This window comes from Megalobrama amblycephala, linkage group LG23 (genome assembly GCF_018812025.1).
Source record: "Megalobrama amblycephala isolate DHTTF-2021 linkage group LG23, ASM1881202v1, whole genome shotgun sequence".
In the NCBI taxonomy this organism is placed as follows: domain Eukaryota; kingdom Metazoa; phylum Chordata; class Actinopteri; order Cypriniformes; family Xenocyprididae; genus Megalobrama; species Megalobrama amblycephala.
The window spans coordinates 6,312,382-6,338,776 of NC_063066.1; the positions used below are offsets into that span (position 1 = coordinate 6,312,382).

The 26,395-nt window shown below is 38.0% G+C and overlaps 1 protein-coding gene across 1 annotated transcript in view; it reads right to left on the reverse strand.

The window, feature by feature from the left end:
* Positions 1-26,395, reverse strand: part of pcdh11 (protocadherin 11) — a 216,068-nt gene that overhangs the window by 116,704 nt on the left and 72,969 nt on the right. The window contains exon 4 of the mRNA XM_048176126.1: positions 12,771-12,830. Coding sequence (XP_048032083.1) covers positions 12,771-12,830 — 60 coding nt within the window. The remainder of the gene's footprint in view (positions 1-12,770; positions 12,831-26,395) is intronic.

Here is a 26,395-nt window from a genome sequence, read left to right on the forward strand (position 1 = left end):
TCTGGACTATTGATGAGCGCCGAGCACGGATTCGGTGCCAATGCAGTCATTTTGTGCCATTATATGATTCTATGATAATAACTTCATCATAATTGGCTTCTGATGCTTGGGAGTGTTGAATACCCATTTTCAGAGGGGAATGAATTGATTTACTGCTTGATTTAATTATGCATTAAAATTCAATCATGTACTTTCAAGCAAATTCAAAGCGAGTTTCTAAAGCGATCCCTAGAATGCAGGTGGGGTTGAAGGACATCTTCAGTTACATTTTTTCAGAGTTAACTTAATAATCAGATCTCATTGATTGCATTAGCGTGTAGGTCAAAGATGAAACGAGATCTAGTTATTGATGAAAGAATTTCAATATTTATGCTATGCATTAGTTTTACATTAAGTGAAGTCATCATCAAACAAAAAAAGATAGGCTTTCATAGAAGAAAAAAATTAGAACTTGGATAAGCCAGGAAGAGTTCTGGCAGCTGAGGGCAAGGTAATATTTTTGCACTCATGAGAAAACCCATTTGGAGTCCATGTTTAACTGCCCATCAGTCTACAACTGTGCCCTCTACCCTCTACGCTTCCTGAAATCTCTCATCAGGCCGAAGGTCAAAACTCGGTCTACATGTGGTCTCACCACGCACCTGGCTTCTGTCATTGCGGCTCAATGTGAAAAGAGAGAGTCAGAAGGTCGTTCGAGTGCGAAGCTTTGACGGACATATGATGGGAACAGTAAGGAGCTAATACGTGCATCAACCTTCAACGTTGGCTTCCTCAGCATTACATTTAAATTGTTAATGGTTCGGATTGTTCTTTTATTGAATGACTTGACACTTCCATTCATTCGGAGTGGCACTGGCTTTGTCCGCAGCTGATAATGTGAAAAGCCACTGTATTAGAGCTCATGCTGGAACAAGCGGAGGATCACTTATCACTGTCACTTAGGCCTTGCCTGGCAAACAAGACACCTGATGGTGACACTGATTAATGATGCTGGATAAGTTTGTGAACACAGCGGGAACCCCACACAGGTTTCATTTGAATCATATTTAAGCATATGGACACCATATGGATCTAAGCATTTCCATAAATACGACGACCAACCGCAGCGAACCCGCAGGTGCGATATTTGGGACCTTTTTTTTCCCTTGTTGTGCAAACATAGACAGTGATTCTTATTGAAAAGATTCCATATGAGGGATCACCTAATCCCTTTTATTTCAAATATTAAAGGCTTTGCAATATCTTATATTTACTCTTCAAATAAATATATATATATATAAGACTAGGTATTTCACTGCATAAAATCCATGTGTGTTTATGCTCTGTGTCTACACATTAAAAATAAAGTGTGTAAATGGCAATTAAAAATCTTCATGAATGCATAAATGCTTAAGTTTAATAGCATCATTTTTAAGAGCAACGACTTCCACTTATTTAAGATGAGCCTCTCAAGTGTTTATTTACACTTTTGATACACTTAAAGGTATTGACTTGGCTTTGCCTACTCTAACATTAATAGCAATGGTTATTGATTGTCAAGATTGATTTTAAACTGAGGGAAATAGATGCATACCCATGGTGGACTTAAGTAATTTATACAGAGAGAGAGAGAAAGACTGAAGGGGAGATCCTAATAAGCCCAGACTAATTAACTCAATAACAGTTATCCATGTGCCGCATTTCAAGTATTCATGGTCTCAGAACAGGTCTTTTCTTATAATTTGAGCTCTTTTCTACAAAAAACATAATTGCAGTTGTCAAGAAAAGCCTGTCTGGTGGCTTTTCAATACGACAAAAGAGGGGCAGCCTATCTGAGAATTTTGAGCTTTGATTGCACACAGTCTTTGTGAAAAACTGTCTGTGAATAGCAGGGAGACAAGACTGCAACTCATAAAGCTGAAAACAGAAAGACAAGGTCATGCGTTTTATCTTCCCATGAAAATGAAATAAAACTAAAGTAATAAACAGTAAAATAAAATAAATAAATACATTTAAAATAAAGCAAAAGGCTTTATAGTCTGAGAAGGAGAACAAAAGACAGGAAGAGAGGATACAAACCTGAAAGAAAAGAAAAAAACTAAATCACAAATCACTGTAAATCACAGTTTCTGGGCAAGTGACTTGCAAGCTACATTTTCTCTCTTTTCTTTTTCTTCCGCTTCTTTTTTGGTTTGTGATTCACCAAAAAGGTGAGGTACAGACCTACAGGGATCAAGGCGTACAAAATATTAAAGTAGAAATTCTGCCATAAAAATGGTGTTTGCAGTCAAATCACTTCATAAAAAGATTCCCACACTGGCCTTTCAATATGGATTTTCTACTCTAGGAACGCTAAGCACATGGCAGGGGTATTACAGACACTATCTGATATTTTGAAAATGTTCTGGGATTGATGTGCTTGTATTTTGCTGGCCTGGCACTTGCTTTTGCTGTGTGATGTAGCCTGACTTTGGAGGATATTCCTTTATATCCTGAGAGCTAAGAGGTATCAACATTTTACAGCAGGCAGAGTGTGTCCACTAAAAAAACATTACAAGCACCACATGACTCACTGGAACCTAAAAAGAGAACAAAACAGCCCAAGGAGGGTGCACAAAATTTAGATGAAAAGAAACAAACATCCATGTGGATGAACAATCAATGTGAATTTCAATCCATTTGAACCTGAAACATATGCAGTAACGACAAATGTGAGGTGAAAATTACCAAGGCTTTTGCACTAAAGCTTCATTCTTTAAAGTCCCCCTGTGGTGAAAATCAAGTTTTTAATGTTGTTTATATGTCTCTGTGGTGTTTTTAATGTGCTTTAAGACAAACCATGTGCAAATTCATATGTCAACACCATTGCTGAGTATTTTCTCCTTAAAAATGCAGTCAAAAAAATCGCTGGTGTCTGTGACATCACAAAATACCTTGTAACCAATCACGTGAACGTGCCGGCGGGCTTTAGCACATCATTAACAGCGAACTAGCAGGGAAGTCTCGAGAGAAGCCAGGTTATTCCCGTATATTTTAGCAATATAGCGGGTATATATTACGATGTTATGATGAAATATATGCCTTTCTATACTGACGTTCTTCAAAGTTGTTCAAAGTGTTTGTAAGGATACTGATTGTTAGAAGGCAGCTATCTCACTCTGACATGGCAAACAGGAACATGATTTATTAGCTGTTTGATATAGTCAAGCAAAAGGCTAATCATTTTAAGTAACGTTATGCGTCTGACGTTGTAAAGAGCGATACCATTATGCAGCGTTTACCTCAGTAAGTTGACCGAGTGATGAGTTTTAAGGGGTAAAATTATTGACTAGGGGGACTTTAAAGGTGCCCTAGAATTAAAAATTGAATTTATCTTGGCATAGTTAAATAACAAGAGTTCAGTACATGGGAATGACATACAGTGAGTCTCAAACTCCATTGTTTCCTCCTTCTTATATAAATCTCATTTGTTTAAAAGACCTCTGAAGAACAGGCGAATCTCAACATAACACCGACTGTTACGTAACAGTCGGGGTGTACGCCCCCAATATTTGCATATGTCAGCCCATGTTCAAGGCATTACACAAGGGCAGAACGTCTGGATGTGCACAGCTGAATCATCAGACTAGGTAAGCAAGCAAGAACAATAGCGAAACATGGCAGATGGAGCAATAATAACTGACATGATCCATGATATCATGATATTTTTAGTGATATTTGTAAATTGTCTTTCTAAATGTTTCGTTAGCATGTTGCTAATGTACTGTTAAATGTGGTTAAAGTTACCATCGTTTCTTACTGTATTCACGGAGACAAGAGCCGTCGCTATTTTCATTTTTAAACACTTGCAGTCTGTATAATGCATAAACAACTTCATTCTTTATAAATCTCTCCAACAGTGTAGCATTAGCCGTTAGCCACGGAGCACAGCCTCAAACTCATTCAGAATCAAATGTAAACATCCAAATAAATACAATACTCACATAATCCGATGTATGCATGCAGTATGCATGACGAACACTTTGTAAAGATCCATTTTGAGGGTTATATTAGCTGTGTGAACTTTGTTTATGCTGTTCAAGGCAAGCACAAGCTCCGGGGGCGGAGAGCACGAGAATTTAAAGGGGCCGCAGCATGAATCGGTGTATAGTTAATGATGTCCCAAAATAGGCAGTTAAAAAAATTAATAAAAAAAAAATCTATGGGGTATTTTGAGCTGAAACTTCACAGACACATTCAGGGGACACCTTAGACTTATATTACATCTTGTAAAAAAACGTTTGATGGCACCTTTAAACACTATTTATTTAAAATGGGCGGTTATGAATAATAATCATGTCCAAAATATATTTTTTAAAACTATTATATAATTATTTACATTGTTTAGCCCCAGAAAAATTACTATATTTTTCTTTGGTGGTCATTTGTTTTGTGTAGATAGTCATACATTCATTATTCATTTATTTTACCACGGTCAATAAGCGGAGGGTAACTTTGCTTCAAACCCAATTTGAAAGTTCAGTGCGAATGCCACAAAAGAAGAAATGCAACAATCATATGCGAATGTCGGAGAAAGTGGAAAGGTGGCTTGACCTCTATTATATATGGAAAAGAGCAGCTTGGACATTATGCTACAAAAAATTCCACACAAAAAAGAAAGTAATTAATGTTGGGAATTACATGAGGGTGACTGAATAATGAATTTTTCTTAACATCAGTGACAGACAGCTTTCCAGGCCTGACAAAAACTGTTTATATTTATGACTAACTAGATATTAATAATGTATGAGAACAAACACGACACAAAATGTAACCGCCAGAAACAGTACATGTCTGCACATGAAAAATGCTCTATTAAAACAGGCCCGTGACTCAAAATATAGTCTATGTCATCAGCCAAGGGAGCAAACCTAACATTATTTCTATTCCAGACCTCTCACTGTTTTCTGGCTATGGCTATCAAACGCAACATATGTTGTCACAGTGAACAGTGCTAGAAATCTTTAGAGCTTGATTCAGTCTGATATCTTCCAGAGCTTGTTTATATTGAGTGTCAAGCCGACTGCTTCAAGACCTGTAAACTACAGCCCCACATGGACCTTTAGGGAACAGTCTACAAGTAAATCTCTTATTACCAAGCTCTCTTCTGTTTGGGCGATGCTAACAATCAGATATCAATGCAACAGCAGCTCTGGATTGGAGGAGCACCATCTAATGAGGTCATCTGGTAGTTGTATTGTTTTACTATTCATTGTTTGTTTGAACAGCAAGTCTTCCCAGAATATATTAGTATTTGGAGCCAATTTATAATTCCAGTCAGTGCAATGCTATCATAGTTAGTTTTTTTTTTTTTTTTTTTTTTTTGCACAGAGTACTTACATCCGTTTAATGATTATCATACCATCGCAATTCCCTCCAGCCCGTCCCCAACAAAGATTCCCATCTGTGGACCAGACCGAGGGTCTCAGGAAATCATAAATTCTTGTTTTAACCCAAACTCACTCATCATCTGGAAAAAAATCACCTTTAAATATTCCCTTGTCTATTCCCCTTGGCGCCTCTTGGAATGGGGATGGGAACGTATTTAAGAATAGTATACAAATTATTGCCAAACTTGACAGTGAGAGTCCAATGAATAATAGCACGAAGAGGAGAGGGAGGGAAAGGTTGCGTGAAGGTGAGAGGCATTAATTTGCTTTTAAGCTTATGGGAGATTCTTCCATGCTCCCTGCGCTTAGCCACCCACTGTAAAGATACAGCACCACTCCTAGTGCCTGTGACACAGGCTCATTAGCATCTCACCCTACATCAGGAAAATGACTACCTTCCACGGGTGGATCATTATACCGCGTTATAGGGAATACCTTATAACCATAAATGTGGGGAAAGCATGTGCAATAAAGGCTCCAGATGTCTTTTTCCTTTTCTTCCCGAATATGAGGATTGGCTTCTTTGTCAAAACAGGACTCAAGGAAACGTGGAGCCGCACAAATCACGAATCCAAATGATTGATTAATTGCATGACACTTGGCAGCAGGAGTGCGATAACACTGTCTGAAGACCTCTTATTTGCAGATTAAATACAGAGAAAGAGCCATTTTAGAGCCTAGAAACGAGTCACGTGGTCGCCACACACTGTTTTTCATTCTTTCTGAAATATTTAGCACTTGAGTTGAATGGCTTTGATCAGTATGGAAGATCAGATAAGAATCGTGGGATTGAAAGCACTCTAGCATTATCTTGATGTCCTACGCTTCAATTGCATTTTGATTCAGCTCGCTATGCTCATACTATGCACCTCTTTTAATTTAACTAGACTTTGTTTGTGGCTGGAAACTCATTTATATAGTGGTTCCTATGGAGGTACATCAAGAGTGTTTCATCAAGAGCGCTTTAAACAGTACAAAAAGTAGACGGCTCACACTAATCTCAGCTTACATTACAAGACGGATTCATAATGAGGTGGATAAGCAGTGGTGCTAAAAGTACTGAGAAACTGAGGTACTGCATCAAAAATGAATTCAAAAGTGTCAAACACACTTATGTAAAAATGTTGCATTTTATATTTTAAATTGGAATGAATTTCATTGGCTTTTAAAGTTAAAAGAGTTAAAATTATTTAACCCTTACGCTGTCTTGAAAACCCTGTTACACCTTTGGTGTTTCTAGGCTTTTAAAAATTGCTTGTAAATTATGCTATATTATCACCAAATATTGTATTCAATCTTTTTGTCAACTTGTTTTATTTCAATTTTTGGAACTTATTGATCATATGCCTCATTGATCTGATTGATTTGAGTGAAAAAATCATTATTTGTGGATAATTTTGTCAATATTCAACAAAAAAAATGGGTGGGGGGGTGGGGGGGTGAAATGCACTGTTTATCACACTAGAGTGCATTCATATTTATCACAGTAAAATAAAACTACACAAATGATTTTAATATCAAAATAATATACATGCAGTATTTATAAGATTTTATGCTTCTAAATCTGTGTGCTATTTTAGACATTGCCAATATGACTATATGTAAAAAAAAAAAATTTGTAAACAATACGCACACATACTCATGAATACTAAAAAGATCAGACTGGAATACGTGGATATATTATAATCTATATATCTATATATCTATCTATATATATATATATATATATATATATATATATATATATATATATATATATATATATATATATATATATCGTATATATATTATATTCTTATAATATGAAAAAAAAAATACTTTGTACTTAGTTAAATTTAGTAAATTTGAAGAAAAAAAAAGTAAACAGTTAAAAGTACAATACTTCAAGTGAAGTACAAATTCCCAAAACAATTTCAGTATAAAATAATTACTCAAGTACTTTACACCCCTGTGTGAATAAAGACCGATTTGAACATTGCAACTTTAAAATCATGAATATCTTTAGCTAATAAATGTTATAATTAAACAAAAAACATTTCTATTTGAAGGCTTCCAGTTCTATCTCACAAAAAATAAGAATCTCTTACATCTTGCCTGCTCTAAATTAGACTCGCTTCAGGAGGAAATTAGGTGAAGTTTGAAGTTTTCTCCAGGAGTTCCTCTGAGAGCCATAAGAACGAAGAAACATGAGAGAATTATTAAAAAGCGCAGTATATGAACTAAATGACCCCTCAGTGCCAAGCTGCTTCCCCATACAGCACAATCAGCAGATTACCTCCACCTGAAGAACTCGGGATTCTTTCACTTCCGATCACAAATTACACAATAATGGCAGAAAACCAGATTACGTTTGAGCTTCTATGTTACGTTGAACGTGGTTGTTGTATCGTGTAACGTTAAATGCAATAACCAAGCAACAGCAAAAAGCAAATCATTTGAATCCTAATGGCTGCCATTCTGTTATATAATATCGAGCTTTCTCTGGGCAGAGCTTTCAAAAAATTAAGAGGTTAAGCTACGTAGTCAAGAGGCTAATGCATGGAAAAAGCCTTTGGACCCGAGCTGAACTAAATCCAGCGTGCACAATGACACCCCATTAACAGGATGGAGGACACCAGGAATGCCTGAATCCGAACGCTGAGCAGATTTCCAGGTGGACGAGAGTCAGGCGCCTCAGACTCCTGGGTAACTGCACTCTGACACCTCCACTGATTTGACAAATGATTCTATATCAAAGGGCTGCACACACATTTGACTTAATTGATTAGACAGCATGTGGCGAAATCCCTGATTGGTTTAACTAAAAGAGCAGGAAACGTGCCACAGTTTCAGAAAAAGCCATGCACTTTGTGGTGACAAGGGGGGAAAAAATTAGTTCCTGCCTTCTTTTAAGTATGACTGATTAATATTGAAATGTGTATGAAAAATGAGACAAATTAATCTTGTTCTAATGCCATAAATCATCTAATCCGAGTGGGTTTACAGCTGTAATTCCAGAGGTTAGTATTTCTTTCATCTCTTCATTAGTGGGGTCAACCACAGCCAGAGGACCTTGTGAGGGGCAAGTCTATAAATGCGGTACCCTGTGCAGGGACCCCACTTTAATATGGCTGTAAAAAACCAACATGTCTGCCAATTAAAGAGACACCACATTAACACTGCTTCTGTAATTACAGACAAGAGCAAGACCGAAATAAACCCAATGGAGGACCGCAAACACTTCTCTGGAACAAAAATTAATATAGATATGTTACCCGAGCTAGTCCTTGAAAGACAAACAGATCATCTGATGATTAGGGATGGAAATTTTAAAGAATTTAACAATTCTGGTTCTGAGAACGGTTCCATTAATGATTATTTTTTTTTGTACATTTAAGGAAAAAACAAGTGCAATTTAATTGGCAAATGACAAGATCATTTCAATAATAAATAATATTTAAAACAAAATGCGTGTTTACAGTTGACTTTCACAGTCTTTTTATAGGCAACATTAATTATATACAAAAATAATAACTGTGGCAATAAATACTACTGTTTGAATGTTTTTTTGTTTTGTTTTGTTGTGTCTTATGCTTATAAAGGCTCCATTTAATTGATCAGAAATACAGTCAAACAGTAATATTGTCAAATATTGTTTTCTATTTTAATATATTTTCAATATAATTTATTCCTGTCGTGGTTAAGCTGAATTTTCAGCATCATTACTCCAGTCTTCAGTGTCACATGATCCTTAAGAAATCATTCCAATATGATGATTTGCTTCTCATGTAAGAATTATCAATATTAGAAAATTTGCATTTCTATTTGCATAAAAAGTTTACTTGACAAACAAATATTTTGTAACATTATAAATGTATTTACTGTGACTTTTGATGAATTTAATGCATCCTTGCTGAATAAAAGTATTCATTTCTTACTACATCTTACTGACCCCAATCTTTTTAGGGTAGTGTACTTCATTTATTTTATAAAATACTTTTGCCAAAACAAAAAACATCAAAATATAAGTATGTGTGAAAACTAAATCAAGCATCGTTTTGTCCTGGTATTTTATAAATAGGAAAGACAATCTGAATAAGAACCTGTCCTTGGTTCCCGACCCTACTGATGAATCAAAACAACTATAAATATCCATAACACAGTCGCATGCACACGCAACCTGCCGCATGGCAGACTCGGAGAGTTGGGCGGCCGGTGTACCTTTTCTCTGTTTGACATGAACATGCTGTGCCTGCTAGTGACAGGCTCAGCATAGCCCTGCACCCAGAGGTCACAACTGACCTTTCTGATTGTGAGTTTTTCCAGCTCTACTACATGTTTGTCTGAAGATGTCCGCCAAACCATCCCCAGGCACCACGCTGAGACGGCGGTATGGGTTCGGGCATTTTGCTGCTTGTCTTCCAGCATCACGCCTACTCCCTCCTGAACGGCGCATGAATGCAGAGCACGCCGCCTTGAGTTTTGCATGCTACGAAACTTAATTGCTGCATGACTAGCCTGTTGTTGCATGGCTGGAGGGATTTCCATTTATTATCTAGTATGAATCATTTTTCAGATGTGCTTATTCACCACCGGTTTCCCCAAGTTCAAAACACCATTTTGAGTAGGATGTGGAGGAGTGCGCGGTCACGAGGTCCAATTTCAGACCGGGGGGGGAAGGGAGGATGTGACATCATCACGGAGAGAGCAACGACACCCCTCCCTCCCGCAGATGGAACATGCATCCGTGTTTGCACGGAGGGATACGCTGGTCGCACCGTGCCCAGATCAGGCAGCTCGTGCCAGGGTTCCGCATGCATCGCGCACAGGGAGGGAAGGGTCAAATTCTGCGCTCCATCTGTCATCTGCTTTGGCGGCTCGATGGGGAGGCTCCGCGATACGGTGCCTGCTAGGGTTAACTCGAAGCCTTGATGAATGGCGTTTAAATACCTGCAGAATATCGTCTGGGTCATCCACTGGATTGGCAGAGCAGACGTGCCAGCTGTAATGTCAGACAAATGATCACTTTCCTCAAGTCGGGGCCACTTCATCAACGTTAAGCGTTGAGGTGTGCCTTCCTTCACGTTCTGATAGGAAGTCTGAAATTGGGACTCTCTCCACTCTCTCACTACTGACCCATTGTGAATCGCAGTGGCTTGAATGAATTACTGCTGAGAGGACAAACGCATAATGTAAGATATTATTGGGGAATTTAACAATGCCCAGGCCTCGGGGACTCTCACAATGTAAAGTATGGCCTTTGGAGTACAATTGCTATGGAAACTAGAAGCCCTGGGTGACCGAGTTGCCCACCCACACGGACAGCCGTTAATCATCTTCACTCCAATTCTGGCACAGCAGAATTTGGCCAATGTGTCAAGCAGCAATTATGTATACTTAGTGTTCTCTCCACCCCCCTCGGCTTCGCTCTCTCTCGTTCTCCCGCCATCCTTCTCTTCCCCTCTCCTTTCCATTTAATCACGGAGCTTTTAAAAGCTCTGTTCATTAGCTCCCTTTCATTGTGAATGCATACAATACGAGCAAAGAAAATAGGAACGGTCTTAGTGCCACACAGTACGACATTCCTATTATAGAAATCATATCTAACCGTTTAGCCATTATACTTTCATTCGGAGCTGAGTGACACGCCAAATTACTCCACTGCTCCATTGCTTTCTTTGCATATTGGTTTGTGCAGATCACAGGCGCTAATGGGAAGCGACGAGACAGAGATTATGTTCTGCTGGTCGCGGGGAAACGTTAACGCCATCGCAAATCGGTGGCATCCCTTCATTACCTCCATCCAGATCAGCTGTTTCAAGGAGAGCTGACAGCAACATGGGAATTGCAACGCTCTCCATATTTCAAGGACAAAACGCTGCAGCCTGGGTGTCGAGCAGGTGAGTTCGAGCGCATCAGCACTGTATAGAACGTGTTATTAGAGGTGATCTCGACAGGGGTGAAGCGCGCAGGCTCGTGTGAAGGACGGGTCGGCAATTAGAGCCCTGTTGTGTGCCGAGAGGTTCAGGACAAAGCTGATTGCCTTTTCATACATCTCACAATGAGCACCGGGGTGATTTGTATAAATATTTTGCAGCTTTCTCTTGCAGCTTCAAGTCACTTTTGATGGCAGTTGGTATATCAGGGGTTCCCGAATTGGACCGCTTGCTGACAGGCTGTCAGATGTGCCGATGCCTGCCTTTGACTGACTTTTTTTGTGAGGTCTTTACTCTTGACCTGCCCAGTCAACCAGAAAAGGATACGAGCACTTTGGCACATTTGGGGTTAGCGGACTGACAACGGTGCGAGGTTTGGCAATATAACACATTATTGCGTTTCTCACACAGGCCGCGTGAAAAACTGCTCAAAAGCCGAGGCAGCTGAGGTTCATCTGCTCAAAGAATACGACTGATTCTTGTCACTGTTTTGGTAAATACTGAACCCAAAAAGCATGAAATCGCAGATAATTCGACATCTTGTAGCAATATTACGGTTTAATTCAGAGCCTTGTTTCCAACCTGAGATAAGACACAATAAAAAGGAAATATCTGCTGTCATGCCTCCTTGCTCTGGTACATGGCGGCGTAGAGAAAAATAAATTTTGTCGTATTCAAGCAAAATAAATAAATAAAATGCATTTTGAAATATTCACAGAATAAGATTATCTAGCAGATAAAAAAAAAAAAGTCCATGATGCATGAGCACCAATGTATATATTATTTACAGCAGTAGTTCTCAACTGGATTTGCTTTCAGGACACAAACCAAGTGGGGAACCAACACAGTACCAAAATCAAACCATCAGCATCTATTAACTTGCTAATGTTTATTAATATAGCCGGGAACTGAGAAGCCGAATTTAGGGATGCACAATACATAGATATATCAGATCCGTGTCAGTGAATATTTGATGTTGTATACCGATATTGGATATTTAATTGTGCAAGCTCAGTTTTACATTTGCATTACCTTTGCCATCATCTTAATGCTAATCTTTCAAGACACTAATCATTTAATAACAGTTAATTGTATTCTTTAGCAGCTCAAAATGAATATCCAAATAAAATACATTTCATATCAATCTATCATAAAAGCAACAAGTGAATTTATGCATCACGTATGTGTACTTTATTTATACAAACTAGTAGTTAAACCATGGCACTGTGCTCTACAGTTTGAGAGCATAGCATCAAGACAACAAAACACGCAGCCTTTGATGTCAAACAAAAGACACATTTTCACATTGTTTTCCCCTTCTGTGTGTGTATTAGAACAGTTGAGAACCAGTGCTTTACAGAGGTGCAGAATACTGCAACAGCTTTATCACATAGTGCAAATACAATGCCTCTAATAAGCAGAGGCCATTAGCGAGACAGTGACTTACCTTGTGAGGGCACGTGGCTGGGACAACAGGGAATGTTTTATCTGGGGTCTGGCTCTGGTTCTAGAAGAGAAACAAATCACTCTGTGTTAGTTATTTTAGTTAGAATAAAACTGTTGCATTCAAGCACAGTTCCTATAAATTGCATGTTTCGTAATAAGGCAGAACAAAGTGACCTATTACGTACACTTATTCTGAAGAAATGGAAAAGGCAATTGAGTGAATAAAGGTTAAGGTCATCAATCTGCGCTGGTGGAATATACCGCCAACAGATGGCTACAGCAAAACTTCTCGATGCGAGCCTATTCCTGCGGCTCTAATGCTGAAAACACTAGCGTAACACATAGCACAGGCTTCATAACATATGCAAAGGTTCTCAAACAGGATTTCATTAACCAATTAGCATATTGTAAATATGGTGCTACATCAGACTGATACATGAAAACCAACACTAAAAAGGTTGCACGTAGGTAAGTCAACAAGGCAACAACAGATGGTCCTGCTGTTTGTGATTATGCATATTGCAGGGCCTCTGCACACTGACAAAGGCAGCGCAGGGAGAAATGACCATCTTGAAGTGACCTCGCATACATATGAGGAAAAAGAAGCGGTCGAACATGCGCAGCGGGGGACAAACTTCTCTTCATAATACTTGAGGGACGGCTAGTTGATTCCAAGCAGGTGCTGCCAGTCATTCTCTTACATCCAGTTATCTTCTTTTTGTAGAACTAATGCTCTCTGACACTATTAATGGCTTCCTTATGGTATCACCAAGAGAGATGAAACATTGAGCGGTCCAGACTTCAACATCTATATTTCATCAGCACTTAGAGAAGTCAGCATCGGCTGTGTGGTAACCTCACTTCACACCCGCTGTCGGGTAAAAGACAAACACTGCCTGGACAGCCCTAGGCGTCTGAGATAATAGAAAGGAGTTTTGTGCCACTCTTGCAAAGAGGAAATTCTGCAGAGATACAGGTTACACAATTTTACATTTTTTTTTTTTTTTTTTTTTTTTTTTTTGCACAATTGACCAATTAAGGAATCATTCTTCTCCTCTTCAACCTGGCTCATACGCTCCTGGAGACAGTTTTTCCTTTAATGAGCTAGTTTTAAACAATACATGATATTGTAACCTGAGCAGAGCTGGCACAGGAACTCAAGTAGGGGGAGACTAATAAAGCACACGTTCTCCTGGTTGCAAGGGCAGCTCAGAGGACACAACATGTTTATTCAGGAGAGCCGCTGTCAGCATCACCCGCATTGACCCACGTCTGCTCTACTCTGGTCAGTCAACACATTTATTAAGCTCTGTTAAGATCAGTACAATTTGAACTCAACTGCGGCACGTGATACACGAACAACAGCGCTATTCTTATTGCGAGTGGGATATTTTATACAACATATCAAAGTAAATAATAAGTTAATACTGAATAACATTTAGACACTTTAGATTTAGACACATTGCCGTTACTTCTTTGCTCCACCTGCGAATAGCTCCAAAGCAAAGCAGAACCATCACATCTCCGAGCGACACACAACAGTGGTGTTTACTAGTTCCTGAATTAACCACCGAACCAAATCGGGTGTATGATTGATCAATGACTCTCTCCTGAAGGAATCCTGAAGGAACAAATCTATCCATCCATTTCCAAATTTCCTTGTCGCTGGGATGCTGGAGTTGTAACCCAGTCCATCAGAACACTTGAATTGGTTGGTTGAGTGAATTATTCAATGACTCACTCCTGAATGAATCAGTGTAGTTGAACAAATCAGTTGAGAGAATGATTCAATGACTCAAAAAGTCACTTGTTGCCAGCTACTGCAGGCCGAGTCACTAAAAAAACAAACTCCAGCACTAATACACATACTGACAGTTTGGAACGTGCAAACACGGAGTTATACAAATAGTTAAAAGTCCAACATCAAGATTAGTTTTTAACTCATTCATTGTATTATGGTAACTGCAAAAAAACAAAGCGCAATATGTGTCGCAATCTGGTTTTCTGTGCATTGCTTGGCTGCTTTTATAACTATTTTCATTGGTGGTGAAAAATATAATATAAATAATTTGTCAATTGTGTCTGAAACTGAAGTTACTTACTGTTCAATAGAACTTTTGTATAAAAAGCGATATCAAAGCATGCTATACAACTGCATATCAATTACCTTCTGGCTTCGTGCCGACAGCCAAATCACAGTTGTGCTGATATCCAGAACAACACCTCTTGCTGGTGTGATGTTGTTTAAATAAACTGGGCAACATTTATGAAACATATTGAAGAGAAGAGAACGGAAACTCTTTGGAAAAATTGCATTTGTGTTAATGCTTTATTTCCTGTTTAATGTTTTGCTCAGCCACGGTTAATTATTTAATATGACAGGTATGCTGTGCGGAGTGTATTAACTTGTCCTGCATGTTTAAATAATATATGATCCCATTAAAATCTGACATAGACGACAGAAACACACGCCACTGGGGCTTTATTCATTTGCAGGTACACAGGCACCATTATCAGGCAGTGTTGACCCAGTGTGTTTGAGTGAATGGCCTTTCTGTAATGTGCGGCAAAATTATATGTTGCACTGAAAGCCTAGGCTATGCAAATGCAATATAACTGCACTGGTACAAGCTGATGACTTCAGTGCTCTGCTGTTATTTTGGAGAGCGGATAACTCTGTAAAATAAGTGCAGATGGAGTGAATGGTCGCTTTCTTAGAAAAAAAAAAAAATAAAAATCTTTACTGGTATATTCCTTCCTTCTCAGCTCTCTCCATAATTCATGCAGCGCCAGTAAACTTGTGAAAGCAAAATGTGATTTTGTCAAGTTTGTGAAGTGCAGTCAAATAAACATGATGAAAAATGCCAGATAGAAGGCAAATTTATTATCTCTTCTCATTACGTGTTACATCTCTGCTTCACAGTACAGAGACAAATTAGTTTTTATCGAGATGCCAAATTGCTAATATTAAACCTCTCTGCTGTTCCTCCCCAAAACAAGCCATGGAAGTGATTTCTTCCCTTCACTCTGCTGAATGTTTTCCACTCCAAATGGTAGTGGAGGGGGAAAGAGAGCAAGCGGTACGCTGCAAAGAGCCGTAATCTCCTTGCCAGCAGTGTTGAGGCTGACTGACGTTCAATGTGCCATCGCTATAAAGGGGTGCTCTTTGAAAAGACAGCCTCCCACAAGTGCATCAAGACACCAAGGCTTATTGCTCCTGGTGTGCTCATTTGCTAAGCAGTGTGAAGTCCCTTCTTTTAGACTGGTTTTGAGAGCTGGAAGAAGTCTCAATTAAACCTTTGTAATGAGTTAGAGGTGCAGGTATACTGAGCCTGAGTTTGGCACTACAGCTGCATCAGTCTGTGTGTGAAAAACGAGGTCCTCTGGATGTTGTGACGACAACAAGCACAGCAGGTGGCTCGTTCTACAAACTGGGTGCCACTTATGTTCCAGTTATAGAGATAAAAATGTTTAACGATGAATAACTGATTTAAGCTCTTAATGTGCCTTGCTTTATGAGCAAATGGAAATAAAACACACTACCTTACAAAAGTTTGGGGTCAGTAAGATGTTTTTTAATACATATATATATATATATATATATATATATATATATATATATATATATATATATATATATATAAAAAAATTAAGAAAAACATCTTAATAATAAATATAATAATAAATAGAAAATCACCAATGCTAAATTTATTTGATCAAAAATATAATAAAGTATAAACTACTCTAAATATCTCTGTTCTTCAATGGTCTTAAAATATCAACCTTGTTACTATGACGTCTGCTGAAATATCTGCATTAAATTCTCTTTCTGAAAAGCAACTTGTAGTTTCACAGCCTTGAATTCTGAAATTAGTTTGTAAACTGTCAACCATTAGCTTTCAACAACACATTAGCTTATATATCCCAACATATTCTATTAAAATTGATTTATATAGTTAGAAATAGAACAATTCAGTTCATTAGAATGTAAAAAGTTTTCTGTGCAAAAGACTTATTAAACAATTACTTAAAAAAAAAAAATCACCATTTCAAACTGGTAGGGTAAAGGAACTTGTTTCATAAAATGACCCAGGTATGCATGAGTGTGTTTATTGGTATAATAAAAGCTAAAACCTGTTTCACTCAAAAGTGCTGTGGGCCACGTAATAGCCGAGATCTAATTTGGAATGATATATTTTTTTATTTACAGTTGCCAACAAAGATAAAGCAAATTTTGTCACATACACACAGCTAGGTACAGAAAAAGCAGCCATGCAAACGCTCTCTCACACAGACACTACTGTATCCTTAGGCCATAATGAGCCTGCTATGTGTTTTAAAAGGATTAGCTGCATTAAAAATCACATTTCATTCTCAAGCTGAGCAAAACAAAGCAGTTCATAGCAAACATGTTCATTTATTACTGCTTTGCATTGGTTTAAATACAAAGCATGAATATTTCATCACAGCTAATCTAATCTAGTCGTGCTCGTGTGTGCATTTATTATGAAACCTAAAGAAAATGACAGATGTACAGTATTGGTCAAAAGTTTGGAATATATATATATATATATATATATATATATATATATATATATATATATATATGTTTAATGTTGTCAAACAAAAGTCTCTTATTCTCAGCAAGGCTGCATTTTTTATCAAAAAACAGTAAAAACTTTAATATTGTGAAATATTATTACAATTTAAAGGTACACTACGTAACCTCTGGCCCTTTAGCGGTTAAAAAACAAAACTGCATGCATTTTGCAGAAGAACATTGTTTTGGTTGTGCTTCAAATATTGATATGGTTATCCTACTGCTAAAACATTCACTACTAGGCTTAAGAGATATAAGCAGTTTAGATGGAAAGGATCTCAAACAGACTAGCTGAAGACGTTATTGTAGCTATACTCATTAATAAACTTCCATAATTAGTACTTTCTTGAAAATAAATTCCAGCACAGTGCTACAACCACCACAATGAAATGACCCTTCACAATAGGTAATATATTATATATATATATATATATATATATATATATATATATATATGCTTTATAATGAACTCTGACCTACATATGGCAATTTATCTGTTCAGTAAAATACCTTACTCAACTGTTGAGTAATAAAAACACCATCTTGTGTCACTTTTACAACATTTCAAATCTATCAGTTCTCGCCATCTCCGAAAAGACAAGCCAATGTTGATTCTTTTATTACAAGCTCTGTCACATTCTCTTTTTGCCTGCAGACTCTCTTCTGTTCTGTGTTTTTGTTTTTTAAACAGGTGATTCAACTTTTTTTCTATTTATGGATATGTAAATATCCTATCAGGTCTAAAATATAAACACTTATAATAGGTTTACCATAGTGACTGATGATGTATTGACTCATTATTTAAATGTAAAAAGAAAAGAAAAAAAGGCATATTTCTTATTATTATCAATGTTGAAAACAGTTGTGCATTTATTCTTTATCCCCATTGTACCCTAATCATACTTTTATCCAGCAAGGATGCATTGTTGATCAAAAGTGACAGCAAAGATATTTATAATGTTACAAATACTCACATAAATGCTGTTCTTTTGAATTTTGTATATATCAAATAACAATCATAACGACTTAATATGTAAATATCAAATAACAATCATGTATCATGATTTGTTATTTGATATTTATTAAGCACCAAATCAGCATATTAGAATGACTTCTGAAGGATCATGAGACACTGAAAACTGGAGTAATGATGCTAAAAATTCAGCTATACCATCAAGGAAAAAATTATAGTTATATTAAAATATATTAAATCAGAAAACAGTTATTTGAAATTGTGACAATATTTCACAGTATTACTGTAATTTTAATCCAATAAATGCAATCTTCAAAAAAAAAAAAAAAAAAAAAAAAAAAAAAAAACTTAATTATTTCAAACTTTTGACCAGTAGTGTATGTGCAACACCACCTACAAATGAGCCACTCAACTGTTGGCGATAAAGTAATGTTTTCTGTTTGATACTGATGGCAACACAGCTCCTAAAAGAACCTGCAAATAATTCTTTTACCCTCTCTTCTCTCTCTCTCTCAGCCATCCCTCGTGAGATAAAAAGCCTCAGGCTGCGAATTGGCAGGAGTGAGCGCCGAAGTACTTTTCACCTTAAAAGCAATCTTAAAGAGAGGGTCTGACGTCGTCACATTAACTTGTCTTCTCCGATACGCACCAGGTGGAGAAGACTCACCGCGATCTCAGACGACTCCCATTTAAACTCACAAACAAGAGCACTATTCACCCAAGGCAAAATAAGGAGCAGGGCTTTTCTGGCAGGCTGGCACAGTGAGGATGCTCTGGCCCAGTAACATTCTCCTCACACACTGGGAGACTTTGTACTTGTTACTTCCTGGCTGACACTCAAGAGTACTGAGCGTTAAATAAGTTGCACAACTCTCGCATGCTCTTGATTTTGTTGTCTCCGTTTAGGACACGTTTTTTTAGTTGTTGTTGTTGTAATATGAAAAAGCAAACCAAAAAAAGAACTAGAAATATAAGGAAGCAACAACAACAGCCACATCTCTCTCCAAGGGATTAAAAAAGGTCTGTATTTCATGGATAATCAGATGCTTTTGATCACATGACTTCCATTTTTTTGATCTCGCGACATGAAAAAAAAAAAGAAGAAAAAATGCTGCTGTCCCTAGATCTTAGCAGCTGTGGCACTACATAATGTGCGAACGTGATGACAGTTGTGTAAAATAAAGAGTGTAACAGGCCAAGTTTACAATGAAACAGTCACACTGCTAGGTTAGTACCCGCTGTAGCTGTCAGATGTGTATTCCTTGATGCTGTTACATTTATGCATGCAGCATGTCTGCCTTTCTAGTGGGTTGGGCCACTTCTTCTTTTTTTCTTGGATTTTTCTTCCTGTTTCCATTTTCGACACCCCCTATTTCGGAAAGAGTAATGGTACAGGGTTTCCAGTGTGAAGCGGGTGCTTCGCACACAACAGTAGATCTGCTTTAAAGTCCCCGGGCACTGCTATCAAAGTGCTTCTTCACAGTTGATCATTAGCAATTTAAAAGCCTTAGGCAACTTGGAGCCCTCAAACTGAGCAGTATAATTTAGCGGCTGCCTCGGCCATACAATCAAAGGACCGTACTGTACATTTATCATATTGGGGGCTTCCACCCCCCCCCCCAAAAGAAATAAGGGGAATTTGGGTTTGTGACTGATATGGGGCCTGAATTCAATAACCACAAGCCAGACTGTCATACATTTTTTGCAGACATTTCCAGAGGAAAGAAAAAAAAATGCATTTTATTGTTCTCCAGGATCATTTTCAACAAGTAAGTCCTATCCCTGATAAAATCCACTATGACTCGAAACAATTATTTGATGCGGCTTCAAGCGACGGATGCTTTCAATTTGAGTGGTCCACCTGAAATCATGATAAGGCGTGGTTTCAGGCACAAACCATCAAAGAGAGACCAAATATCATTTTAATGGCAAAATAAAAAACCTACCAGGCAGTCAAAGTACCCACCTGCCATATACTGAAATAAGTCCTGTCATTCATATCCAGTCTGAATTCATAGATTCAGATACTGGTAGGGAAAAGAGTCATATCTGTTGTTTTTGACCTATATTTGGACTACTGGTTTGTAAATTAGCTTTGGTATTGGAAAGGAAAATGTGGAATATATCAAATAGCACACACCAACACAACAACAACCACATATTTTAACTACATTTGCATTGCCTGAAGGAATTCATTGAGGTAGCCAAAGAACAGTGTTAAAGGTTTAGGTAAGTTTGTTTCTGTGTGTAAATGAAATGCTGCATCAAAGCTGCTTTGCCGTTGTCAGGATTTATCTTATTCTAATTTTAATAAATTAACTGCACAACAATTAATGTGAAAATTGTCCTTGTTTATAATTAAAGGGTTAGGGTGAGTAATCTTGGGGTGCACTCATGTCTTTACAAACCCGTGAGACTTTCGTTCATCTTTGGAACACAAATGAAGATCTTTCTTTCCCATTGACAGCTTACGCAGCAACCACTTTCAAGCCCCAGAAAGACATTAAAGTAATCGATGTGACTTTAACCTCAATATTATGAAGCGACGCGAGTACTTTACATAATTACTTTACAAAACATAATTTACCACTTTCTTTACATAATATAAATCTCCAACGCGCATTCACGAGTGTATCATGACGCATGCATGTTGTGTTTACGCAAGAGTAGACTCGCGCGAGAGCACCATGAACGACGGTTGGGGCTAGAAAGGATACAGCCAAAGTCACTAGAAGGCAAGCCTGCAACCTTTAGCCAAAAAAGCGTAACGGCTAAAGCTAACGCTCCGGCTGTGGCGATACGCAGGCAAGGAGACCATTACACGAAAGGCTGAGAGGTGCCGCATGTGATTAAAGGTACAATTTGTAAGATATTCGCAGTAAAATATCCCAAAACCACTAGGCTAGTGTTATATATTTTGTCCAGCTGATTACTAACAATATCTCTAATGTTTTCAACTACTTGTAAATCATGAGAAAATTCCCATTCTAAACAATGACACGGGGCAGTGCAGTCGCCTGTCAATGACGTCAGTTACCCTTTGTTACTGCCTTTACTGACATAGAAAAAACACATGACAACAGTGTCGTGGACAAATGCGGAAGTAGTGTCTAGCGTCTAGCAAACCACTAGCTTGCTTCAAGTAGTTCCTTATTTACTTCTTGCACGTTTTATGGTGGATTGTGTTACTTATTTATGGAACATAATTACTGTTTACCATCTGCCGCTGGTTCTGTTGACAAGGACAGCTCCCGTAAATGTAAGCGTACGGGCCAACCAAACAACCCAAGAAGAGTTTGGGACAAGAGGAGAGAAAGAGCGAGGATCAATATCGGTGTTGCATTTTCTAGATGGAGAGAGCTTCGCGACAAACTTCACCTAGAAAGAGATGCCGATCTCGCTTGTGTTTTACTCGACAGGTGAGTTGTTTTGATTCGTATCTTTACAGAAAACGTATGCCATTATAACGATAAACACGATTAGTATTATGGGGCATACATGCCAAACGCGGGGCATCGCGTCTCTAGACCCTCGCGAGGACGTGTCGGATCCATAGTTTATACGTTTATAAAACTTTACCTCATCCGTTAAATCCATGATTTATCTTTCCGTCTGATTGATGGCCATCAGCGGTTGGGTAGAAGACAACAAATCCCATCATTCCACGCACCTTCTTAGCGTCATCAAACCATGCGATTGTTATTGTTTTGGTAGTGCGCCCTCTAGTGGCAGGTCCTACAAATTGTACCTTTAAGTTAGCCGTTACATTTTCTCCAATGGTAAGAGATACAGACTCTCTTATCTTCCAATAATAATACAACGGCCAGATACACTATAAATTAGTGTATTTGGATCAATGTAATGCTGCGTTCACACCGAACGCGTCTGGGGCGTCAAATTCGGGTCAGACGAGTCTAGTTGGACGCTTGAACATTTTGAAATCAGACGTTTCAGACGCGCGTCAAATTCGCTTTATTCGCGCGTCTAAACAAAGTGTGTTCAGACGCGAATTCGCGTCATGGGAGGGGCTTCCATCTCTTTCTGCACAGATCCTCTGAATAAACACATCATCTTGTCAGTTGGAAACTAGTAGCGGCAATTTAACACTGTTATGCCGGCCGGATTTTGCTAGCGAGCAGGTGGGCTATGATCAACGGCTAAAATCATGCAAAGCGTTTTACAACTAACCAGATTGTCCAAATTCTTCGCTTATCCTCTTCCAGGCAAGGTCCTTTTTATTCCTGTCTCGATAAAAATATGATGACACATCATAGGTGGCCACACACAGACTATTGGCTGTTTCTCAATTCCAAGAACGCAGAGAACGGACTTGCGTTCTCGTGGAGTCCGGTCTTGCCAGGCGACCTTGAAAGAATGAACTCGGAAGGACGCGAGGACACAGAACGTATGAGACATTTGAGAATTGAGATGTGCTGCGATCTTGTTGCTCAACTGACCGTCCCAGGATATTATAAGTGGCTAATGCACAATAAATACAACATAACATCACAAACAATTGTCATAACCTGTTAAAAAAATTATTTCATATTATTATAGACATTGTTTTCATATAATTTTATATCTTTTTTCTTTTTATGTTTACTTTCACGAGCCGTCACGTATTGCGAGCTTGTAGCTGGAATCTCACGAGAACTTTAAAGCTTACAGGCTTCCGTACGTCGACCGCCGCAGCGTCTTCTGGGATTTTTAACAGTTCGATTCCCTCAAGTTTGCATTCGATGCATCCAAATTTTCGCCAAAGTTCAGATTTTTCAACTCAGGCGTCTAGGGCGTCAGACGCGTGAACGCTCAATTCGCGCGTCAACGGTCAATTTGCGCAGCGCTATACACTTGATTCGCACCGCAGGATGACTAGACGCGCATTTACACTGACTTAACATGTAAATCAGACGCCCCAAACACCCCAGACGCGTATGTTTAGGGTTGGGGTAGGTGTAGACGTTAATAAAACACACATTTAATTTATTGTCACTTCCGGCTGTAGCTGTATCCCACGACAACACACAAGTGTTGTGTGTGTGTTTTTTAGTCTATGGTGTTAATACTTTGTAAATAAAATTTTTTTTTGCACAAACAAAACACTCACTTCACTTCATACAATTGAGGTTAAACCACTGGAGTTCCATTTTTGGGTGAACTAAAGGCCCATTCACACCATCAACGATAACTATAAAGATAACGATAAAGATATAGTTCTAAAAATCGTTCTAAATGTAAAAGAGTAGCACTGTCCACACCACAGCTATACCGATAACGATATAGAGAAACGATATCGTTGGGATCACTTTCAGAACGATTTTTTTTTTCCAGCTGTTAAGCGATAACAGCCAATCAGCCAACACTGACAGCCAATCAGAATGCAATCTAATTTAAGGGCTCGCGCATTTAAAATGGCAGACGACATTGCGGAGAAGTTAATCGCCGAGGTCCAGAAAAAGCCACCAATGTTTGACAATTCAAAACAATGGACAATTCTTGGTGTGAACGGGCCTTAACCCTTTTAATGAATCAACTACATTAACAAAAAAGATAGGAAGATATGCATTCATAAAATTTGTAAATAGACTTAAATACGACAGAAACGAATTTTGCAAGTCAAGAAACGTAAAGTGTATTAAGTACCATCTCTAAAATACTTATTCACATGACACAGCACTTACCTTTCAAAAGTGTCAGTTACTATAACACTGCTATGTACATTTACGAATCTAATTTAACGAATTTGTTCTTGTAATTTAATGACTTTTTTCTCATAATTTAATGACTTTATTCTCAACATTTTATCTCAACTTTTTTCTCGAAATTTAACGACATTTTTCTCATAATTTAACGAATTTGTTCTCATAATTTAACGACTTTTTTCTTGTAATTTAATGACTTTATTCTCAACATTTTATTTCGACATTTTTCTCGAAATTTAACGACTTTTTTCTCTAAATTTAACAACTTTAATCTCAAGATGGTTTTATTTCAGTGATGATCTGAAATATTTGTTGACATATTTGTATTTGTATATGAAAACTAGTAATAAAAAGGTTTCGTTTTATATAGCACTTCCAAAGAGTTCTATTTAGTACCAAAAAGGCTTCTGCTATTGTAACCATTTTTCTTAAGAGTGTGGAAATAGAATAACAGAAATGTTAACAGCAACCGAGTTAGTATATAACCTCAACCTCTACATTTTTTTTATTTTTTTTATTATTATTGGTACTGTGATGAATTTTAATATGTTAATCAGAAAACAAATGCTATTTTATTTTTGAAAACAAAACTTTCTGAATCCGAAATGCTTTTCCATATCATGAATAAAAACAAAAGAGAGAATAAATGGGCCACCTCCCTCAGACTCCTTAGAGACCGCTTCTTATCCAAAATAAAAGCATTATGAATGTGTGCTCCATGTAAAATCGCATATAAAAACAAAGCACATCATAATTATGCACAAACATCCTGTACAGAGGCATGTGCACATACAAACCCTGCAGATATTTGATTTGTGCTTGTGTGTTCAGCTTGTCTAAACTTAGTTCAGATTGCCAATTTGGTGTGGTGAGTTCTGCGAGTGTTTCTTGGCATGTGCCTGGTGGTGTCTCAGACCAATTTGTCATTCCAAGCTGGCTTTGTGTGTTGCCAGCAGCGAGACCATGACCGCGCACTGCTCTGATCCTGGCAGCACCGGGGGACGAGGCCAAGTGTTCCACGCACTCAACTCTGGGACAAATAAAGGATTCTGCCTGCTGATCCTCGTCTCTAAGGTAGAGGAGCAGAAGAACTAGCTTTGCCCAACTTCTCCTTTGCTCCAGAAAAAGCTCATCCACTAGAATGTGTGTGACAAGATACAGCTTTCTCTGAATGGCTGTGAAGTCTCTGCAGTGATTTAGTGTCTCATTTCTGAAAATGTTAACTGGTATTTGGTCACACTGAATAATTCATAGCCTTTGGAGATTCATGAAGCAAACAATACTTTTCTTTTGCCTGCCTCTTTTACAAATATTTTGATTCTGGGATAAAATGTGGCACAGAAACTCACAAAGTGCCGTGATTGACCCAGCTTTAGCGTGCAGCCTTAATAACTTTGACTTTAAAGCAAGTCATGATGGATTTATGTTCTGCTTGGTAAAAAGCTTACTATGAGCACTTCAACACTTTGAGGCTTATTTTTGCTTTTCTTTCTTTTTTGTTTTTTGAGGCTAAGTGGTTTATAAGCATATTGTTCGTTTGAGTCATCTGTTGCTTAAGCCACAGTCAGTGGAACAACTCGGCCTGGCTTATAAGATTGAGGCGGAAAAACACTGCGGCCGTATGTATGTCAGGGCGAGTAACAGCGGATTTTAAAAGCAAACTGATCCTTGATGACACTATAATTCTTTGTTTTTTCTCCTTCATGTGAATCCTTGCTCTCATTCCCTGCGCTGTATCATTTAAAGACACAACTGCATGATAAAATGCTGGCAGGCTGATGTACCTGTATCTGAATACAGTAATTCGGTGACATTTAACACCATAGTTGCCAGATTAGGGCACTGGGTGTCTGAAAGATTCAATTGTGGCACAAAAGAGAAGTCAAAATTTGAAGTGAAATTGGTAACCTCATATGCAAATTGCAGCCTGTTAACTCAATTACACAGCAGTCGGTCCAAATGTTGATGTAGATGTGAAATAGTTATCTTTATGTTGAGAAACACAAATCCCAATCATTAAGACCTCAGACTATTTTTGAACCAATGCAGGGACGATTATTTATTTTTTTTCTATCCAAGTCCTGGGTTTAGCCTTTTGGGTTATTTTTCCAGTGTTTGGGTAGTTTTTGTGTTACCCAGATCCTGGGTCAGACATAACCCAGGGGTTGAGTTATTTATCACAGGCTTTTTCTGACCTCTTCAGGAGAGAGCAGTGCAGCTCTGTCAAATTGGTGCATGTCTTCAGTAAAATACAGGTTTGTGTACGTTTTATCTTATCGAAAATGTTGTTATTGTTCTGTATATCGTTTAATTTAATGCAAAGCAACATACAGGGGCGCGATGTGAGTCAC